The 20833-nt window shown below is 36.6% G+C and overlaps 1 protein-coding gene across 2 annotated transcripts in view; it reads right to left on the bottom strand.

The window, feature by feature from the left end:
- LOC133804131 (probable rhamnogalacturonate lyase B) overlaps positions 1 to 20833 on the bottom strand; it is an 85283-nt gene that overhangs the window by 52349 nt on the left and 12101 nt on the right. For both annotated transcript variants that reach the window (XM_062242289.1, XM_062242288.1), the window contains one exon: positions 3250 to 3406. In XM_062242289.1, coding sequence (XP_062098273.1) covers positions 3250 to 3406 — 157 coding nt within the window. The remainder of the gene's footprint in view (positions 1 to 3249; positions 3407 to 20833) is intronic.

Below are 20833 nucleotides of genomic sequence, written 5' to 3' on the forward strand. Positions count from 1 at the left end.
GGAGATAGTTATGATAGGGGTATTTTGGGTATGCTAAAATGAATTCGCATTATTTTGTAATGATAAAATTCCTAACCTTTTTTTAAATTACAACCCCCTATTAAGCATAAAAATCAAATTTTCCTTGTTTAATTGCACTACAATTTAAGTTGACAAAAAACGGTGTCAACGAATATTAAAAAAGAATAAATTATTTGTTTATAATTAATATGAAAATAATATAATGTTATATAAAATAATTTTAATTAAAGTTAAGTTTAATATTTATTTTTATATAGTTTGTTGAATATAATAGCATTTTTTTTAAATTATGATATTAATAAAAAAAATCTTACTAATATTTTTTCGAAAAAAATAAGTGAATAAAAAGTATTATTGAGAAATACTTCATTTCTAAATTTTATTATTAATAAGACAAAAGTCAATAATAAAATATTTTTAAAATTATTTGTTTTGCGACAGAAAAAATGGCAAAACAAAAAAAAATTAAACTTACTAAATTAACTTTAAAGATAAATAATATTATATTAAAAAATAAAAGGGAAAACATAAAAAACTACATGTTTTTATCAATCTTTATATTATTATATTATATATATATATATCTTTGTATATTATAAATGTAAATTTAACGAAAATGATTATTTTTCGTTAGATTTAACATTTCTTTTTATTGTTTTCTAACACTGTTAGTTTTAAAGTCATCTAAATAAAGTAAATAATTTTAAAATAAATAAAAAGTAATACAGTCATCTAAATAAGGTAAATAAATTTATAAATAAAATCAAAAGTAATAAATGAGCCACAATAATTTATCATTGCATATTTTAAAATTTCATATTAAAGTATTCAAATTACTCTATCAATTATGTTTTCAAAACTATAGCCGAAAAATATTTATGTGCTTAAATTTATTCTTTTATTTACTTTATTAGCTTTTTATTTTGTCATTTTACGTATTTTGTTTATCCAAATATATATGTAGATTTTTTTAATAAGAAATTATTTATTTTAATCGCTCTAGCTATTAATTAAATAATATATATTTATATATAACTTTTTGTTGGCTTTATAATTTTTTAAAATAAATAATTAAATTTTGATCAAATAAACTTTTTAAATTCATAGTTTTAATTTATATTTTTTTAATATTTTATTATATTGAAATTTATAAGTGTTTTTTCTAAAAGAAAATTAGAAAAAAAGTATTTAATTTTAAAACTAGAATGTACCATATCTATATATATAAAAAATGTGTATATAACGAATTCTTGGTTTAATATTTTTAAAAAAATAAAAATGATCATATATTTTTTTAAACTATAGACAATGCTGTGGTTTTTTTAAAAAAAAATATGTTTATGTTGTTCTTTTATAATATATGACATTGTTTATTTATTTAAAATTTAAATGACAATTAAAGAAGAATAACAAAATAAATTTATAATTTCCTAAATAAAACTAAACAAATAGGCATTTCACGTACTTTTACCTAGAATATTTATATATATTACTCTTTTTTGTATAAAAAGAAGAAGAAAGAAATGTAATAGAAGCCTTTTTATTTTTAGGCTATTTAGGATTTTTGTCTCCCAAACTATCACCAATACATTATTGTGTCCCCTGATTTTTTCGAGCAGTTAAAAATTACTCATGAACTATTCACAGTGTTGTAAAATGAGACTTCTGTTAAATTTTATTCTATGTGACTAACGGATTACTGACTTGTCATTATTATGTCAGCGCCATGTGTATAATTTAAAATAAAAAATATTTTAAAATTAAAAAATATATATTTCTTATAAAATATTAAAATTCAATATAATTCAAAAAAAAAATCTTTTTACATTCTTAAAAGATTATTTTTTTTTAATAAATTCTTAAAAGATTAATTAACTAAAATTCGAAAATATTAAAAAATAATTCGAAAATGATTTATTTTTTTACAAAACATAAACTAATCTAATTTAAACTTTATTAAAAATAAATAATTTAATTTTTCCAAACAAAAAAAATATACGAGTTTCAATTTATATTTTTAATATTTGAAATCTTATTTGATTAATCTTTTAAGAATTTATTAAAAAAATAATCTTTTAAGAATTAAAAAGAAAAAAGATTTTTTTTTGAATTTTTGAATTAGTTTTAATTTTATTATTTTATAAGAAATATATTTTTTAATTTTAAATTATTTTTTATTTTAAATTATACACATGGCATTGACGCGACAATAACAAGTCAACAATTTATTAAGCACATAGAATAAAACTTAATAAAAGTCCCACTTTATAACACTAAGAATAATTCGAGAGTAATTTTTAACGGCTCAAAAAAATCAAGTGATACAATAATGTATTTGTCATAGTATATGAGACAAAAATCCTAAATAGCCTTATTTTTATTATCAATTAGTAAAGAACATATAGGCAAGATATGTGAAAATAAAATAAAATAGAAGAGTGATAATGTATTACTATCAAAATGATATTATTTTTATTATATCTTAACCACATAGGAAACTTGAAGGTCCTAATGCCTTCATAAATTTATAAATGTTGAAACACCAAATTTATAAATTTCTTTACTGCTTTATCTTTATAAATAATCTCATACTAGAGTCATGTGATATTTAAACATAATGGAAAATGATTTAATTGTATTTTCATTAAGAATTTAAATATGAAAATTTTAAAATTTTAAACTTAAGTTAAAAAAAAAAAAAGAATTTTAGTTGTAAAGCATCATACTCAGTTAGAAATGAAGTTCAATTTTTAAAAAACTAATTAATAACTATTATGAAAATGAAAATTTGAAATTTTTTTTTTTATACAATATTCAATCTTAATTAATATTCTTTTAAAGGAAATAAAATAACTAACTAAATGCTACAATAACATGTAAATATCAGGTCATCTATTCTTAATTTAATGTTTAATAAATATTTTTGGTCAACTGTTGAATGATGATGCAATGGTGTAATGACTAAAATCAATGTAACCATCAATGGTTAAATAATTGAGATAACCATTGAGTGGCCGAGCACATGAAAGTGGTGTGGGGGCCGATTTTCAGTTTCAAATCTTCTATAAATTACTATTTTTTATTTAAATTTTTTAATAAATAAAATAGTACATAAATCTCCAAAAAAAAGTTAAAACAATAAATAGCTATTATTCCTTATTAAGATATTGAACAACATTTAGAGTACGTGAAATTAATTAATTAATCAATTAATAAAAAGTAGGGTACCTGTCTGGGTGATGTAGATAAAGTGGGTTTACGTATTTAGGATTAGGATCAGGCACATAAAATTCGGCAGCAGAGCGATTAGGAATGCCTATTTCCCACAGTGTTGGTCCATCTCTTGGAGGTTCGTACACAATCTCACCCACGTCAATATCACAACCTGCACAACATAATTTTATGATATACTCTATTTAAGAGACTTCACCGAAGATTAAAACTAAAATAAGCTTCGTCAACTTTTTAACATAGAAAACATTTATAAAATGTATATTTTATTTCTCTCTATCAAACATAGCCTAAAATAATGTCATACTGATTATATCTGGAAAAAAAATATTGCTTAAAATTATTACCCACAGATAAATTTTATCCTATATAATTTTGTCTTTTAAATTAAAGAAGGGCAACTAGCTTGAATCCCATTACATGTAATCAATTTATGTTTAAATTAAATACTTTCGTACTATTTATATAAGATTATTGTTATAATTTTTATATAGGGTAGGATTCTTGATATCCCTGATTTTTTTTTCTCACCTATTTTTAAGTAATTAATTAATTATTAAATATATTATTTAATAAATTGACATAAATATTTTTATTATATATTATAAAATAGAAATCAATTTTTAGGCTACTGCTCAACCATGTAATATATTACTTATGTATCAATTAGTTAATTATTTTAATTAAAAATAAATAAAAATTTAATACTGTAACTTTACAATGATTTTGATTTTAGTAATATTTTTTTAATTTTGAATTATATATTACATTTATTTTTATTTTGAGTTAGAAAATAAAATTAAAAATTGTGATTATTTTTTTTTATTATTAAAAAATTATCATTATTTTATTTGAGAGTTTTAAAAAATTTTACTTTTTAAAAATAACTACTTATATGTAATTTTTTTTTCGTTTATTTACTAATGGGCAGTGTTATACTTTTTTTTTTAAAGTTATGTGAAATTATTTAAAAAAAATATTGAGGGGAATAATGGGAAGACAAAAAAAATGTATATAGGAGTACTTTTAACATAAGGTGCTTCTATATACGTACCCCCCATTTTCTTTCTCCACAGCTTTCTAAATAAATTCCCATAAATTTTTAAAAATTATTTACAACTTATTAAAAAAAATTAAGTACACAATTACACATTAATAAATAATTTTTTAAATTTTTTCCAAAATTATAAGTTATTATTACAAAAATCAAAATATCTCTAACACTCTTAGTTAAATAAAATAATAATTTTAATAACAAAAAACTTAATCACAGATTTTAATTTTATTTTTAACAATAAAAAGATAATATACACATAAATAATTATAAATTAAAAAATATTTCATAAAATAAAAATATTGATAAAATCAAGTATTCATTTTTCATGATTTTAAAAATTAAAATGTGTATTTTTAATAAAAAATTAATATAAGAGTTATATTAAATATTAAATTTGAATATGTGTTAAAGAATAGATTTTTATTATTTCATAATATTTGATAAAGATATTTAAATTAATTTATCAAAATAATATATTCGGTAATAATTACTTAATTAATTAAAATAAGAGTAGAAAAAAATGCAAATAGTCAAACTTCTATATTTTTTTCAAAATATATATATATACACATTTAAAAATTATGCTAAATATAAATTTATATATGTTGGCGCAGTTTTTCGTCAACAGTGAATTATGTATAAAGTTGTAATAGATTAGTACTTAATGATAAACCGTAATAAAGAAAATGACACTTAGAAATGCTAGAAACGAAATATCAAGAAGACTCATTCCTTTTTACGTGGTTCAGAGGCTAAAATATCCCTAGTCCACAAGTCTGAATTATTACTGCATATCTCTCTATATTTTGACGAAGTATTTGCATTACAGAGAAAAAACCCAACCTCTTACCCTATCCAAGACCTTGGTATTTATAGAAAAACAAGTCATGGGTAGGCGTTGGGGCCATCACGTGAATCTAAATCCCTCATGTGACCTGTCTTGCACTAATGATGAATATTACAATTTATATTAAGGTATGGTCTAATCATTAGGTAAAACTGATCATGGGTCGTCTGGCATAATCGGACATGTGATATCTGATCATGCACGTTTATGTTACGTGTCCGAGAATTCAGGGATAAACAGACATGTGATGTTTGATCACGCACGTTTATATAACGTATCCATGTTTATGAAGATCTCTAGAAATGGCAGATCTCTAGCGTACCCCGAGCTGAGCGTAGCGTCAGCTCGTGCATATGGCTCTGTATTCATCAGTTCGTGCTCTTTACATGGAGAATCATGCTGTCCTTGTTGAGGAAACACGAGCTTGTGGATCATCTTCAGTTCTTGGTTAGCCAGCTGTCCCGAGCTGTCTAGGAGGCTCGTGCTGAATTTTAGGATGTACATTTGCCCCCCAAGTCCTTGCCCGTGTTCTACAACGTCATTCTCTGACTTACACGGTGGGGACTATTAAACTTCTGTTGCGATTATCCATGTTTTCCCATTACTTGAGTACTAGACACGTGGAATGTCGTGATTGGCGTCTGGTCGGGTTTCGAGGATTGTATTAATGGCCTGGCCAACTTTTTTCCGTCGTTTTGTCTTTCGAAACACTATCCTCGGATCTTGAATCGGTTTGATCGGACGATCCACATCGCTTTATGTCTTTTACGTATAAATAAGTTTGGCAATTTTTAGAACTCACCACCTTTCATTTGAAAATTTTCTACATCTTCTCTCTTTTGCATCTCCAACCTTTCTTCTTTTTCAGAAGGATCCGAAAACCCTCTGTGGAAAAAAACCTCAGGAGACCCACTCACTCAGGAGTCTTCCAGGAACTCTCCCTTGCAAAGTTCATCCTTCTCAACTGAAGAACATATTGTAAGTCTTTTGATTTTGTCGAATTTTTTTTGCTTTTACTGGTTTCTGGGTTTTCTTTCCTCCCCCCACGCCCCCCCCCCCCCTTCTTTTTATAGATGTCATGCCTATCTGCATTTCTCCGTAGTCTATATTAGATTATTCCCCGACTATTTTTGGCACATAGGCTTCGACTTAGGTTTATTAAGTAGGTCTTAAAACATCCCTAGAATTGTTATGTTCATAAAACTAGGTACTTTCTGGGTAAACCTAGGCAACTTATGGGGGATTTTAGGAAATACCCCCTCAGGATATAGAAGATGAAAGGTTTTAGAGTTCGAAACTAGGTTGCTTAGGGGCTACATTTCTTGGATGGTTTTGTTATTCAAGAAGAAAAGTGGCTTGATTTTATAACACACGTATCCCTAAACATTAGGGGCCTGCTAGGAAACATAGGTAGCATGGGTAGCACGTGGCATCACGCCGTGGGCTGAGATTATCTCAGCTCGTGTATTAAAAACACCAGCCTTCCTTCGTGCTTTCTTGCCTTCATAAAATTTCTAGGCCGTCTACTAAGTGATTCACCGTTCTTGTTCGCTAGGCGATCAGATGGTGCCTAAAAAGAACATATCCAAAAAGAGTGCAGCCGGCTCATCATCCCACCAAACCAACAAGGGGAAGGAGGTTGCCGTAGAGTCCCCAATCCCCCAGTTCGGCCCCATGGTGGAGAAGGAGGTTGTGGTCGGACCTGATGCATTCTTCAAGGCAGAGAGAATAGCCTCCAAGATCACGACCCAGGGAAAGGTCAACAAAATAATGATATCCCACAACATCGAGGTCGGGACTGACGTCCTCATTGCCCGACCTCCATTTGAAGGGGAGCGGAGCTGCGCACCACTCCAGGACGACTTTGCAGCCTGGAGTGACGAGCACCTAAAGGCAGGGTCCTTCCTCCCCCTTGACCAATACTTCGCCGACTTCCTCAATTACGTGAAGCTGGCGTCATTTCAGCTCCCCTCAAATTCGTACCGACTGCTGGCGGGGCTCAAGTACCTTTTTCTAAAGCAGATGTAGGAGGCCCCCACTACTGCGGATATTCTTTATTTCTTCTGCCTCAAGGCTAGCCTGGATCAACGGGGACGAGGCGACGGGTTCTACTATCTGACCCAATTCCCGAACTCACCCACAGTCATCAAGCTGCCCATCCATCCCAACGACTTTAAAGATTAATTCTTTTTGTCGAATGGGTTTTACAACTGCGAACACCGATATTTCAACTGTCCTCATAAGTCTTCTTTCTTTCTTAGCTCGTGAAATTATTCTCTTCGTACTTAGAGTCTTCTCGCGTGTATATTGACTGGAGTATCTTTGTGCAGCCATTTTTGCGAGGACGGCCAAATCTGTGACCCTTGGGGGTCAATACGATACTTTGGCGAGGCTTCCGCCCAGCGAGAAAGACTACCGCCAGCTCGTGTCTGATGACACGATATTGGCGTGTAAGCTAATTACCGAAGGCCAGACTCTGGCCTTGAGAAGGACTCGGGCCAACTTCCCGATAGCCTACGAGCTGATGCCTATCCCCGAGAGGGGTACTGAAGCCGATGAAGGCGAAGAGCAAGAAGAAACCGAGGTGCCACTCGTGCAAAAGAGGCAAGCTCCTGAGCCCGCTCGGGACCCTGATGTGGAGCGAGCTTCATCGGGGGCAGCAGCCGGCCCCTCCGGCCAAGGTAACCCATACCCCTTTAGGGATTTAGATAGGGCTGTCGCCGACCTTAGGCTAGTTAGGTTTAACCCGAACCAGCTCGTACACCGCCACCCCAATGACCCTGACCATAACATAACCTTGCTTTAATGTGTGGATCATTTAGTGGTTTGCCACGACATGGGCCATCCTAAGGGAACTATAGTCGTAGATAACACCCTATCCTTTAGGTCAGCCATTTTTGAAGAGTACGAGACCAACCTTAGGTCGTGACCCGCCCTTCTCCAACGTCTTTGCCCCTGGACTTAGGCAATATGTGGAGGAATCCAGCCCCAAGGTAGAACCTGAGCCTGAACCTCCCCTAATACAAGAAGTTATAGACTTAGGCTCCCCTTCTCCTATAGCGGTTCCAAGGTCGGAGGTCGTGGCAATAGACTCCTCCTCTAGCTCGGAGGGTAGGACTTCTTGTTATGCCCTAAGCATGTATACATATTTTATGTAGGCTAATGATTCTGTATGTACATTAACGTCCTTTCCACTTTTTTTCAAGCGAGGAGATGGCACAATCTGGGGCCCCTGACATCCGCCCGATTTTCCAGGAGGGAAAATCCAGCTTCGGGCCGCTTGTAAAGAAACCCCGGCCTACACCAAAGAAGACGCCTCCCACTGCTACGACTGCCTCCAAATCCCCGGCTAAGGGGAAAGGCCAGAGCTCGGCAGCTCCAGCTGCTGTAGCTCAGGAGAAGAGGGGTCCATCTACACCTCCTCCCCGATTTCCCTCAGCCCCTGCTCGGGACCAGGTAGCACCAGTTGGTCTCCCAGCTCCGATGGTCCCCGCCACCACTGTGCGCATCCCGGTCAATGCCCAAGACCTGGAGAAGATTCCAAACACCTTTTGGGGGACTATCTACGAAACAGCGAACTACACGGTGGAGCATTTTTACAAGGCCAACCCGAAGGACCTAAGGGTGATCGAGGAGAGGAGCCCGGAGAATGTTATGGAATCCGTGCTGGAGATTAACCTCACAGTAAGCCAACTTTCCTAAACCTAACATACTCTTTTGATTTTATCCTGGTATGTGCCTAACTACTTTCTTACTTTTTGCAGACGGTATTGGCTCAAAACCACAGCATAGCTCGAGCCAGGGCTAGGAATGAAGAGCTTAAGGCCGAGCTCCAGACCGCTCAGGCCGCCTTGACTGCTGCCCAAGTTGCCCTCGTAGCTGCTCAATAAAGTGAACTAGGTGCCAAGGTTGCCTTATCAGCGGCTCAAGAGGGCGAGCAGACTGCAAAGGCTGCCTTAACGGCGGCCCAAGAGGGCGAACAGGCTACAAAGGCTTCTTTGGCTACCCTTCAAGCTGAGCTCGCGGAGGCCAAGGCCAAACAGCTAAAGGCCGAGGCTACTACTAAGGAGGAAAAGGCGGCCTCGATATCTTCCATGGGGAGCATGTTGTATCATAGCTGGGCCTTCAACCAGGACGGAAACTTCTCCTTCCTGGCCTCCGAAGTGTGGAAGCCTTACCTCGAGAAGTTCAAGTCTCGGGTTCAACAAGAGCCGCCGTCCGAGACTGGGGAGGCCTCTACCGTTGGCGAGCAGGAGATCGAGGAGGTGACGTCCTTAGAGCGCCCTGGAGGGTCATAGTTTTCTTTTATCCTCGTTTATCTTACATTTTTTTTGTTTTTGTAAACATTTGCAGTTTTTGGCTTGGTACGAGGTTATTCTCCTCGAGACAATTTATTTATAATTCAAGTATCTAATTTTTTTATCTATTCCTTGATTTTTTTTCTTATGTTCATGACTTGTACATTCAAAATCTTAGGAAATGACTCTTAGGTTGAGATAGATACTTTAGTTTTGGTTGTGGCCAAAATTGATGTTGATTTATATCCTACCTGTTAAGTATCAAGCCTTGAACCCGGTTGTATCCGGGATTTTGAATGTTCCAAACTTAGTTTTCGTTATGTTTTATCATTATCCCGAGCTTCTGAGGAAGCCACTGGATCTTAAATTTTGCTAACTTCCAAGTTTCGAACCTGGTTGTATCCAGGATATTTAACTAAAACTTAGTTCGTGTTAGTTTTATTGACACCTCATGTGTTTTAGAAAAAACACTGGTTGATCAATTTTACTAACTTCCAAGTTTTGGACCTGGTTGTATCCATGATTTTTGATAACTCTACAAAATAGAGTTATTTTACCACATTTTATAAGCCAATTGTTGCTTAGTTCTTGAGTTTTAAATTAATTTATCAATTTTTTAAGTAATTTTGAATTTATTAGTTTTATTTTGATTTTATGTATTTTTATTTATTTTTTGTATTTATTTTGTTTAATTATGTTGTTACTAATTTATGTGTGTTTAATTTCTTTATGTAGGTGTATTTGTTGGGGCAAATGAAATGTTGATAAAATGTTGGTATGAAGAAATGAAGAAATCAAGCCCAAAATGAAAAGCCCAATCCAATTCTTGACAATGCCATGTCATCAATCCATGTGCTTCTTTCTCCACCATTGGATTTGTAACTATAGGAAAAGATGACAATTTTGAGCATGAATCCATGTGCTTTTTTTTAGACCAATAGGAGTGTTATCCTTTACCAAATAATTTATCTATAAATAGGAGTCTCATTTCACCATTTCAAGCACACCTTCTCTTACACCACTTCTTCCATCTCTCTATTCTCTCCATCTTTTTCTTTTCTTAGATTAGTTTTTATGTATTTTTAGAGGAATAATTTGGAGGTTCCTCCAAATTTTCCTATTTATGTTGTAATTTTTATTTTGTTTTTGATAGTTATGGGTTTCTAATCCACTTAAAATTATTAAGGTGGAGGATGAACCAAGATATAACTATATAGTGTTTATTTTATGTTGACCTCCCAAAATGAGCAATAAAGTTTATGATTTTTCTTCTTCTAAATATTTCTTTCATCTATAATATCATGTATTTTAGATTGTTAGAACATATTTTACTTGGTTCTTAATTGTGCAAAAACATAGTATTCTTTGATTAAGATGTGTTATTAAATTGTTCACATCCAATGCTTAGAACAAAAATACTATATTTTGCTTTAGAAATAACATTATTTGATTTTTTTGTAGTTTCATTAAATTGATTCACAACTAATGCTTTAAAGTTATACTATTGAAGTGAAGGAAAATCTATATTTTTGAATTAAAGAGAGCTTAAAGGAAGTATAATGTTTTGGAAAAGGTAATTAGATTGATTTCAATTATCACTAAAAATTGGGAAGTCAACATATTAATAAATATTATTATTTATATTTTGTGGATTCTAAAATCTTAATAATTTTATAAATAACTATTAAAAACAAATCTTTTTAGTTTATTTATTTTAACTTTTTTTAGTATTTTCTTTCTTTATTTTAAAACAAAACACATCAATCTTTGGAACTAGGTTAGAAATTTATTTCACTTTGGTAAAAATAGTTTTCTCTTTTGATTTAAGTCAACTCCTTTGGGTTCGACCTCGTGCTTACACGAACACTATTCTATAAATACGATTCGTGCACTTGCGAGTATAAATATTTAAAACATACCCGTTTTGTGTACATCAATTTTTAATTAAAACTTAGTCCGTGTTAGTTTTATTGACACCTCGTGTGTTTTAGAAAAAACACTGCTTAATCAATTTTACTAACTTCCAAGTTTTGGACCTGGTTGTATCTAGGGTTTTTAATTAAAACTCAGTTCATGTTAGTTTTATTGACACCTTGTGTTTTTAAAAAAAAAATACCAGTTAATCAATTTTACTAACTTCCAAGTTTTAGACCTTCCTGGGTTACATTCCCCCCAAGTAATCAGAAAGTGAACTTTCTTGGTTGCTTTGGACAAACGCTATCATCCGAATTAACACGTAGATGAAACTATATTAAAAGACAAGAAATACACAATGATTCTTTTATCTCTTAAATTAAACGGCTTTTACAACTAAGCCTTACATAGACAGGTGGTATGATTAGTGATAATACTTCTTTAGGTGCATAGCATTCCAGGTCCGTGGAACTGTTTCTCCATTAAGCCGAGCCAATTTGAAGGTTCCCTCCTGTACGACCTCCACTATTTGATAGGGTCCTTCCCAGCTCTGACCCAAAGCACCGTCTTTGGGGTCCTTGCTTTCCAAAAAGACTCTTTGGAGTACCAGGTTGCCTAAACCAAAGATATGCCTCCTGACCTTTGAATTAAAATAACGAGTGATTTTTTACTAGTAATGCGCGAGCTGTAGTTGCGAATCCTCTCGTTTTTCATCAATTAGGTTAAGGGATGCGCTGAGTAACTCATCATTTTGCTCCTGGCTGAAGGTCTGGAGTCTGTACGTGGCTATCTTTGTTTCAACGGGAAGGACGACCTCACTTCTGAAAGTCAGGGAGAAAGGGGTGTGCCCTGTAGAAGTTCAGTGGGAGGTCCGGTACGCCCACAGTACCTGTGGGAGCTGCTCGGGCCAGACTCCCTTGGCCTCATCTAACCTCTTCTTAAGGCTTGCTTGAGGGTTTTATTCATAGCCTCGACCTGTCCATTGGCTTGCGGGTAGGCAACCGAAGAGAAACTTTAATTATACTGTGCCTTTCACAGAACCTGATGAAGAGGTCGCTATCGAACTGAGTCCCATTATTCGATACAATCTTTTTGGGCAGTATGAATCGACAAAAAATACTCTTGACTACAAAGTCGAGGACTCTTTTTAAGGTGACTGCCGCTAGGGGCTCGGCCTCTGCCCACTTCGTGAAATAATCAATGGCCACCATCACATAGCGAACTCCTCCTTTTCCCGTGGGCAAAGCTCCAATTAAATCGACTCCCCATACTGCGAATGGCCATGGGGATGAGATCATTTTCATCTCGACTAGTGGAGCTTGGGCGACCTTGGCGAACCGCTGACACTTGTCACACTTTTGGACATAGGAGATGGAATCCTTTGATAAAGTGGGCAAAGAATATCCCTGCCTTAATATTTTTAAGGCCAAGTTTTGCCCCCCAGCATGATCCCCACAAAAGCCTTTATGCACCTCCTGCAAAATAGTTTTGGCCTCCTCTAGCAGAACACATCGTAGAAGAGGTAAGGAATGGCCACGTCGATACAGCGTCCCATCCACGATTGTATACCTTGGAGCCTGATAGAGTGTCCTCCTTGCGTCTTTCTGCTCATCATGAAATTTCCCTGTTGTAAGATACTCTATTATGGGAGTCATCCAGGTCGGTCTGATGTCGATCCTCTCAACTTCCATCATGTTTTCTGCCATGCTTGGTCTTTCTAAGAATTCCACCAGTACTATGTTCAGAGTCTCGGCTTCTTTGGAGGTAGCGAGTCTTGCCAAAGCATCAGTGTTGGTGTTCTGTTCGCGAGGAATCAGCTGGACTAGGCCATATTCAAATTCTGATAGCTCTTTCTTCACTTTGGCTAGGTAAGCTGCCATTTTTGCCCCCCGCGCTTGGTATTCCCCAGACACTTCGTTTACCACGAGCTGGGAATCGCTGTAGCATTGGACGGCCCTGGCCTTCAACTCCTTTGCCACTCTAAGCCCGACCAATAAAGCTTCGTATTCGGCTTCATTGTTGGTCGCCTCGAACCCGAACCGCAGCACGGAGTGGAAACGATGTCCTTCTGGAGATATCAAAATGATCCCAGCTCCAGACCCATTCTTGTTAGATAAACCATCCACGAAGATTCTCCACATCGCCTGCACCAGTTCTCCTAAAGGCTCCTCTTGGAATCTAGTGCATTCAGCCATGAAATCAGCCAGGGCTTGGCTTTTGATCGTAGTCCATGGTATGTACAATATTTCGAACTGGCTAAGCTCGATTACCCATTTCAAAAGACGTCCTAATACCTCAGGTTTTTGTAGTACCTGCCTTAAAGGTTGATCGATCATGACGTGGATTGAGTGTGATTGGAAATACGACCTAAGCTTCCTGGAGGCTGTAATAAGGCAGAACGCCATCTTTTCCATTAAGGGATACTGTGATTCATCTATGAGAAGTCTTTTGCTTATATAATATACTAGCTTTTGAACTCGGTCCTCTTCCCGGACCAGCACAACACTGGCTGCATTTTCCGTAACAGCTAAATAAAGAAAAAGGGGCTCCCCCGCTATTGGCTTAGACAATACTGGTGGCTCGGCCAAATGTGTGTTTAGATCGAGGAATGCCTGCTCGCACTCCTCAGTCCATTCAAACTTTTTGTTTCCCTGGAGCAAGTTATAGAATGGCAAACACTTGTCAGTGGACTTAGAAATAAACCAATTAAGGGTTGCCACTCTTCCTGTCAGACTCTGGACATCTTTATGTGACCTGGGCGAAGGACTTTCTAGTAGCGATTTGATTTTGTCAGGGCTTGCCTCTATCCCTCTAGTATTGACTATGAACCCCATAAATTTTCCCGATGCCACTTCGAAAGTACACTTCTGGGGATTTAACCTCATGCTATATCTCCTTAGGATCTCAAAACATTCATTCAAATCGGGAACATGGTTATCGGCAGTTTTTTACTTGACCAGCATATCATCAACATACACTTCCATTTTTTTCCCGATCTGATCAGTGAACATTCTGTTGACTAATCTTTGGTAGGTAGCCCCAGCGTTCTTCAGTCCGAAGGGCATGACTTTATAATAGTAAACATTGGTTAGAGACATAAAGCTAGTATGCTCCTGGTCCGCGGGGTTCCTGGTTCGTGGGGTTCATAGTGATTGGGTTATATCCGGAGTACGCATTCATGAAGGACATGAGCTCGTGCCCTACGGCGGCATCCACCAACTGGTCAATCCTTGGCAATGGGAAGCAATCCTTGAGACAGGCTTTGTTTAAATCATAGAAATCGATGCAGGTCTGCCATTTTCCATTTGGCTTTGGGACCAGGAAAGGATTGGCGACCCAGGTCGAGTATTTAGCCTCACGAATAAAATCGCATTTTAATAGCCGAGTTACTTCTTCTTCCAGGGCCTCAGCTCGGGTTGTACCCAGGCGCCTCTATTTATGGGACTTCGCAAGTACGCTTTTGTCCAAGTTAAGGGTATGCATGATGACACTCGGGCTTATCCCTACCATGTCTTCATGAGACCAGGCGAAAACATCTAGATTCTCTTGTATAAATTTTATCAGTTCTGCCTTTCTCTCAGCGTCAAGATTTTTCCCGAGCTTAACCACTCTCGAAGCATCTTTGGGATCGATGTTTACTTCTTCGAGTTCTTCAATAGCCTGGAGCTTGGATCTATCTTTGCCTATTCGCGGATCAATATCATCACTCGGGGTGGTACCCCTGCCACTGGCTTGCTGAGGTTCTTCCATCCCAGGATCAATTCTTACTTCCTGGGATTCCTTGCCTCCATCTTGTATGGCCATCGTCTGCTGACCGGGTTGTGATTTTCCCTTCATGGAAATGCCATAGCATTCCCTGGTAGTAAGCTGATCGCCTCGGACAGTACATATTCCCGTAGATGAGGGGAATTTGATGTTATGGCTTCGAATGCCATCAGCATGGGTTGACCCAAGATTGCATTGTACGCGGTTGAACAATCGACGACCACAAACTCGAGAAGCTTGGAAACAGTTCATGGACCCTCACCCAAGGTTATCACTAAGTCGATCATTCTGATAGCTGCCGATCCCTCGCCGGAAAACCCATACAACATCACGGAGGTTGCCTTCAGCTCGGTCATAAACAATCCCATTTTCTCCAGTGTGGACCTGAATAGCAGGTTCACAGAACTCCCATTATCCACTAGTGTCCTAATTCTCCGATTGGCGAGCTGGACGATTATGACCAGAGGATCGTTATGCGGGAACTGTACATGACTAGCATCTTCTTCAGTAAAACTGATTGGTTGTTTCCCAATTGTTGTTGCTTAGATAAATGCTGCTCCGGGACAAACTCAACTCCATTGTGAGACCTCAGCTCATTGATATATCTCTTCTGGGCACCTTTGCTCATGCCTGCCAGACGAGGGCCTCTGGAGATGGTTATTATCTCTCCCCCTGTTATCGGAGGAGGGTATCCTGATTCACCTGAGCTCTGGTCTGATTTGCGGGGGCCTCCAGAGCTGATTGAATGTTTTGCCCAGCGAGCTGATTAGGAGTGATTCAATTTCGGGCATACTGAGCCAAAGGTCCAGCCCTGATGAGTGTCTCGATCTCATCCTTCAAGTGCCTGCAATCATCGGTGTTGTGACCAATGTCATTGTGGAATCGAAATTTTTTTGAAGGGTCTCTCTTCGCCCTTTGATTTTTTAGAGGCTCCGGCTTTTTCCACGGAAGGCGGGGAGAATTCGCCAAGAAAATGCGCTCTCTAGTATCTGTGAGGTCGACATAAGTCACATAGATCGGTTTGAACTTTTCCACGAGCTTGTTTTTCTTTGAACCATTCTGGCTGCCCTCACCACTTCTCTTCCTCTTGCTACCTCCCCCTTGGTTATTCTGGGTAACAGTTTGAGCTGTGGCTGCAACTTCCGTTACCGTTCCAACGGGTTGGGTAGGGACTTGGTTGGTTCCCGCGACCGAAGCTCATGCTCTTCCAAGTTGATCTACCTTTGAGCCCTGTTCAGGAACTCATCTACGGTGTTGACCCCCTTTCTTTGGATTTCCTTCCATAGGTCGCCCCCAGCAAGAATTCCTATTCTCATCGCCATGAGCCTAGAACTTTCGTCCGTGTCTCTAGCTCGCACAACAATATTGGCGAACCTACTCAGATATGCTTTCACAGGCTCTCCGAGCTGCTGCTTTACATTTGCAAGGGAATCCACCTTGATGCGAGTCGCCTGAGAGGCCCGAAATGCCCTCTTGAAGTTAGCGGAGAAACTCTTCCACGAGCTGATAGAATGCTTTTTGTATTGCTTGAACCACTGCCTAGACGGCCCGACCAGAGTCGAAGGGAATACCAGGCACCTCAACTCAGGTCCGATATTATGGGCCATCATCAGGGTATTGAACATTCCCAAATGGTCAGACGGATCTCCATCTCCATCGAATTTTGATAAATGGGGCATCCTGAAACCCGACGAGTATGTTGTTGCTACGATGTTGGGGGCAAAGAGCTCGAGCTCATCCCCCGAGTCATATTCGTCTTTTTCCTTCTCTGATAGGAGTCTTTTCATCAGCTCCTCCATCTGGGCTAACCTCTCGAGGGCTTGGTCCTTGGTTCCCTAGGGCTGTTCAACAACTCCCATTCGATCGTACACATTTGGCGGGTTATTGTCCCTCCAAGCTCGAGCTTGGTTTGGTGGGACATTCCCGTTATCACGTACTTCGGAAGGACTTCCCTCATGGTGAGTGCTACTGATTCCATCGCGAGCTGGATTTCTCCTTTGTGAATTCAAGCGATCTTGCAGATCGGTCTGTGGATCAACTTGAGGGTTCTGAGCTGAACTCAGCTGATTTCTCAAATTTGCGCCGGTCCTATCACTTCGACGACCCTCTGTCCAATAGCTTCCATTAGAGAAACTCAGAGCTTGTGGTCGAGGATGAGGATATGGGATATTTCTGCGTGCTCGCGGGGCATAAGCAGGGGCAGCGGGAGGAGGACTCCTTTTGCCGTTTCCGTAGGTAGGAATGTTTCGAGCAGAACGAGGTGGAGATGGATGCCTTATCGGTGATGGGGGATGCGTAATCGGTGAGGCGATTCTTGTCCCGTCGGGACGTACCAAGTTAGCATGCGGTCTCTCCGCTCCACCGTTCTAACTCCCTGTGCCTGGTGAGCTGACCGTGACGCAGGGGGGTCGGCGGGAATATGCCGTCTTTGCGAGTTCATCCTTGACCTTCTACGTGGGTTATCATGGGCGCTTCTAGGTGCATTCGACAGTGGTGCTGAACTCAGAGTTGAGGTTCTGACCGACCGGCTGACTTGCCGATGTCCCTTGGGAGGGCCATCAAATGGAATTTCTTGGTGATCTTGCATCAAGGGCGCAGAACTCGGGGTTGAGGTTCTAACCGATCAGCTTGGCCTGGGTCGACTATCTCGTCGGGACTTATGAGTCCCGCCTTGCCTCTTTCTGACGTTAACGTCTGTTGCAAGAGGGGGTAGCCAAGCCAAGACCTCCTCAATTTGCTTGTTTGCTTTGGCTAAATGGCTCCTCAACTACATATTCTCCAACTCCACCACAATCAAGTAATCCGGGTTCGGATTCGGCAGTAGAGGCGCTAAACTTCCAGTGTCGTCGTGGCCCATCGGTTGCTTTCCTAATCGCTGCTGAATCTCTGGGTTTTGTTCGTCGGAAACAGCGGTATGGTGAGCCTCCTACCCACCATGCTGATCCATTTCGTTACCGTGCCTTGAACGAGTGACCACCATGATGAACTTTGTTTTGAATACTTTACAATAGCACTAATTTGCAGCTCTCAATGATAGCACCAAACTGTTGACACGGTTTTTCATCAACAGTGAATTATGTATAAAGCTGTGATAGATTAGTGATTAATGATAAACCGTAATAAGGAAAATGACACTTAGAAATGCTAGAAACGAAATACAAGAACACTTGTTCCTGATCACGCACATGTGATGTCTGATCACACACGTTTATATAACGTATCCATGTTTATGAAGATCTCTGGAAATGGCAGATCTCTAGCGTACCCTGAGCTGAGCGTAGCGTCAGCTCGTGCATATGGCTCTGTATTCATCAATTCATGCTCTTTACCTGGAGAATCATGCTGTCCTTGCTGAGGAAACACGAGCTTGTGGATCATCTTCAGTTCTTGGTTAGCCAGCTGTCCCGAGCTATCTAGGAGGCTCGTGCTGAATTTTAGGACGTACAATATATATATATATCTTTTAATGGAAATTATTGGTTTTAACAGTTTTTTATTTTATTTTTTCCGTTAAATTTAATGAAATATTCTTATATTCAACAAAATATTCTTATATTTAATGGTAGAATGTAAATATAACTTAAACTTAAATAAAATTAATAAATAAATAATTAAACAAATTAAACTAGGATGTTTTTTTTTAAATATTTTACAATGATAATTATTTAAAAATAATAAAACCATATATTTAATAACTTAAATTAAATTTAATTAAACTTAAACTTAATATTATATTAAACATATAATATATAATCGTTTGTTGTCACTGCCAAATTTAAAAACTAGAACAAACATAAACTTTAACAAAAATAAATAAATAAATTAATAAAAATAGAATATTTTTAAGATATTATAATCATTTAAATAATTAAATCATACTTATTTAAAAATAATAAAAGCATACATATCATTTTTTTTATCTTATAAATTTGTGCGGTAGTTTGTTTTTTATCAAGTAATTGGAGCTCTTTATCTTTATCAAATTCACCAAAGGATTGTGAGATATATTAGAAACTAAAAATAGTTGATGCATGTATGCTACTGTTTACACTAAGACTTTTTCTATTATTATTTTATTTCTTTTAAATATTATTGTATTATATATATATGTAGTCATGCAAATATATATATCTATGTCAACATTATATTTAGATGTCATATATATAGATTATTGATATAAATATTTATATATATTATGAAATTATAATACATTTTATTATCTATATATATTTAAAAAAAAACACTGAATCTAAGTTGCTTCCGTTAGAATTTTATATGGACTAATATAATTACAAACATAATTCCATTATCACAATCATTTTCTAGAGTGCCTACGAATAGTTAAAGACCATAATGGGATGGTTAATATTAATCTAATTACAATTGAGGCACATGGTAGCACCCTAAAGACTATAGGTTGGCCCATTAAACCATAGTCCACCATATCTAATAATATAAGCACAATAGGCCCAATATACCCCTTAGGGTAAGAAGGCATACGAGACATATATATATATATAGAACATATATGTTGTTGGGAGAATACCGGCATATGGTTTGGTAAGGGTTGCTCTCCATAAGTTCTCTCTTGTATTGCTATTTTCTAATCATCTTTGTGTAGATCGTGAGAGATTCAAAGATGAACATTGGAGACTCAATGTCAGGTATGTTTTATCTCTATATATTCAATTCACTGCTCTAAATAAAATGTGTTCTTGGATTGTTGTATGAGCATATAATGTTGTTTTGAATTTGATTTATGGATTTAATGCTCATAATATTGTTTACAATTTATCAATTAGTATCAGAGCCAGGTCTTTTGATTTTAGAGCTTATTGTCATATACCCCAATTTTTTTTTACAATGAAATTTCGAATTGGGCTATGTAGAAAATTAGTATATTAATCATCAATGGGTTCAAACCATTTTTTTGACAAAATTTTGGGGAATTTCTTGAGTGTTTTCGGCCATGTATACCCATTTTAAAAAAAAAAACTTTCATAGAAAAATGTACATATGTTTGTTGGTTTTGAGAGTTTTTTAACCCAAATGGAGGCCGGAAAGTGATAGAGGATGAGACGTGGAGCAAAACCCCTCAAACGGAGTTGGATTTGGTGGCCGGAGATGGCCTATCCGACCGGGTCACGAATCGGGTCGCGTAGACCCGAGAAGCAAACCCACGGGTCAATTTTGGGTGACAGGGACGATAAAAATGGCATGTCGTTTTGCCTCTGTCAGGCAAAAAATGACATGTCGTTCGTACGGACACTAAGCCTTCCTTCAGCGCCAAACGACGCGTCGTTTCCTCCATGCTACACATCGTTCGTCCGGAACGACATGTCGTTTTTGGTAAACGACATGTCGTACGGACATTATAAAAAAAAAAGGGCGCGTGCAAGGTCCATTTTGGGCAATTTTTCACCATTTTCACTCAACTTTTCATACCCTATTTTATATACTTTTATGCACAAGATTAACCAATGAATTGTATTCATAATTGTATTTGTATTTAATCTTTTGTGGCATGAATCTTATTATATATTGTCAACAATTATTGTTTATTTTCTTGCCTGTCGTAAGAATAAGCATGTGAATTGTTTAGTAAAGAGGAACATTTAAAAAATTATTTATTTAAATTTTGTGTTTTTTCCTCCAAAATTACATTAAGATCTATATAAGTAATTAATTATCCTATCGATA

Source organism: Humulus lupulus, chromosome X (assembly GCF_963169125.1).
Source record: "Humulus lupulus chromosome X, drHumLupu1.1, whole genome shotgun sequence".
Lineage (NCBI taxonomy): Eukaryota > Viridiplantae > Streptophyta > Magnoliopsida > Rosales > Cannabaceae > Humulus > Humulus lupulus.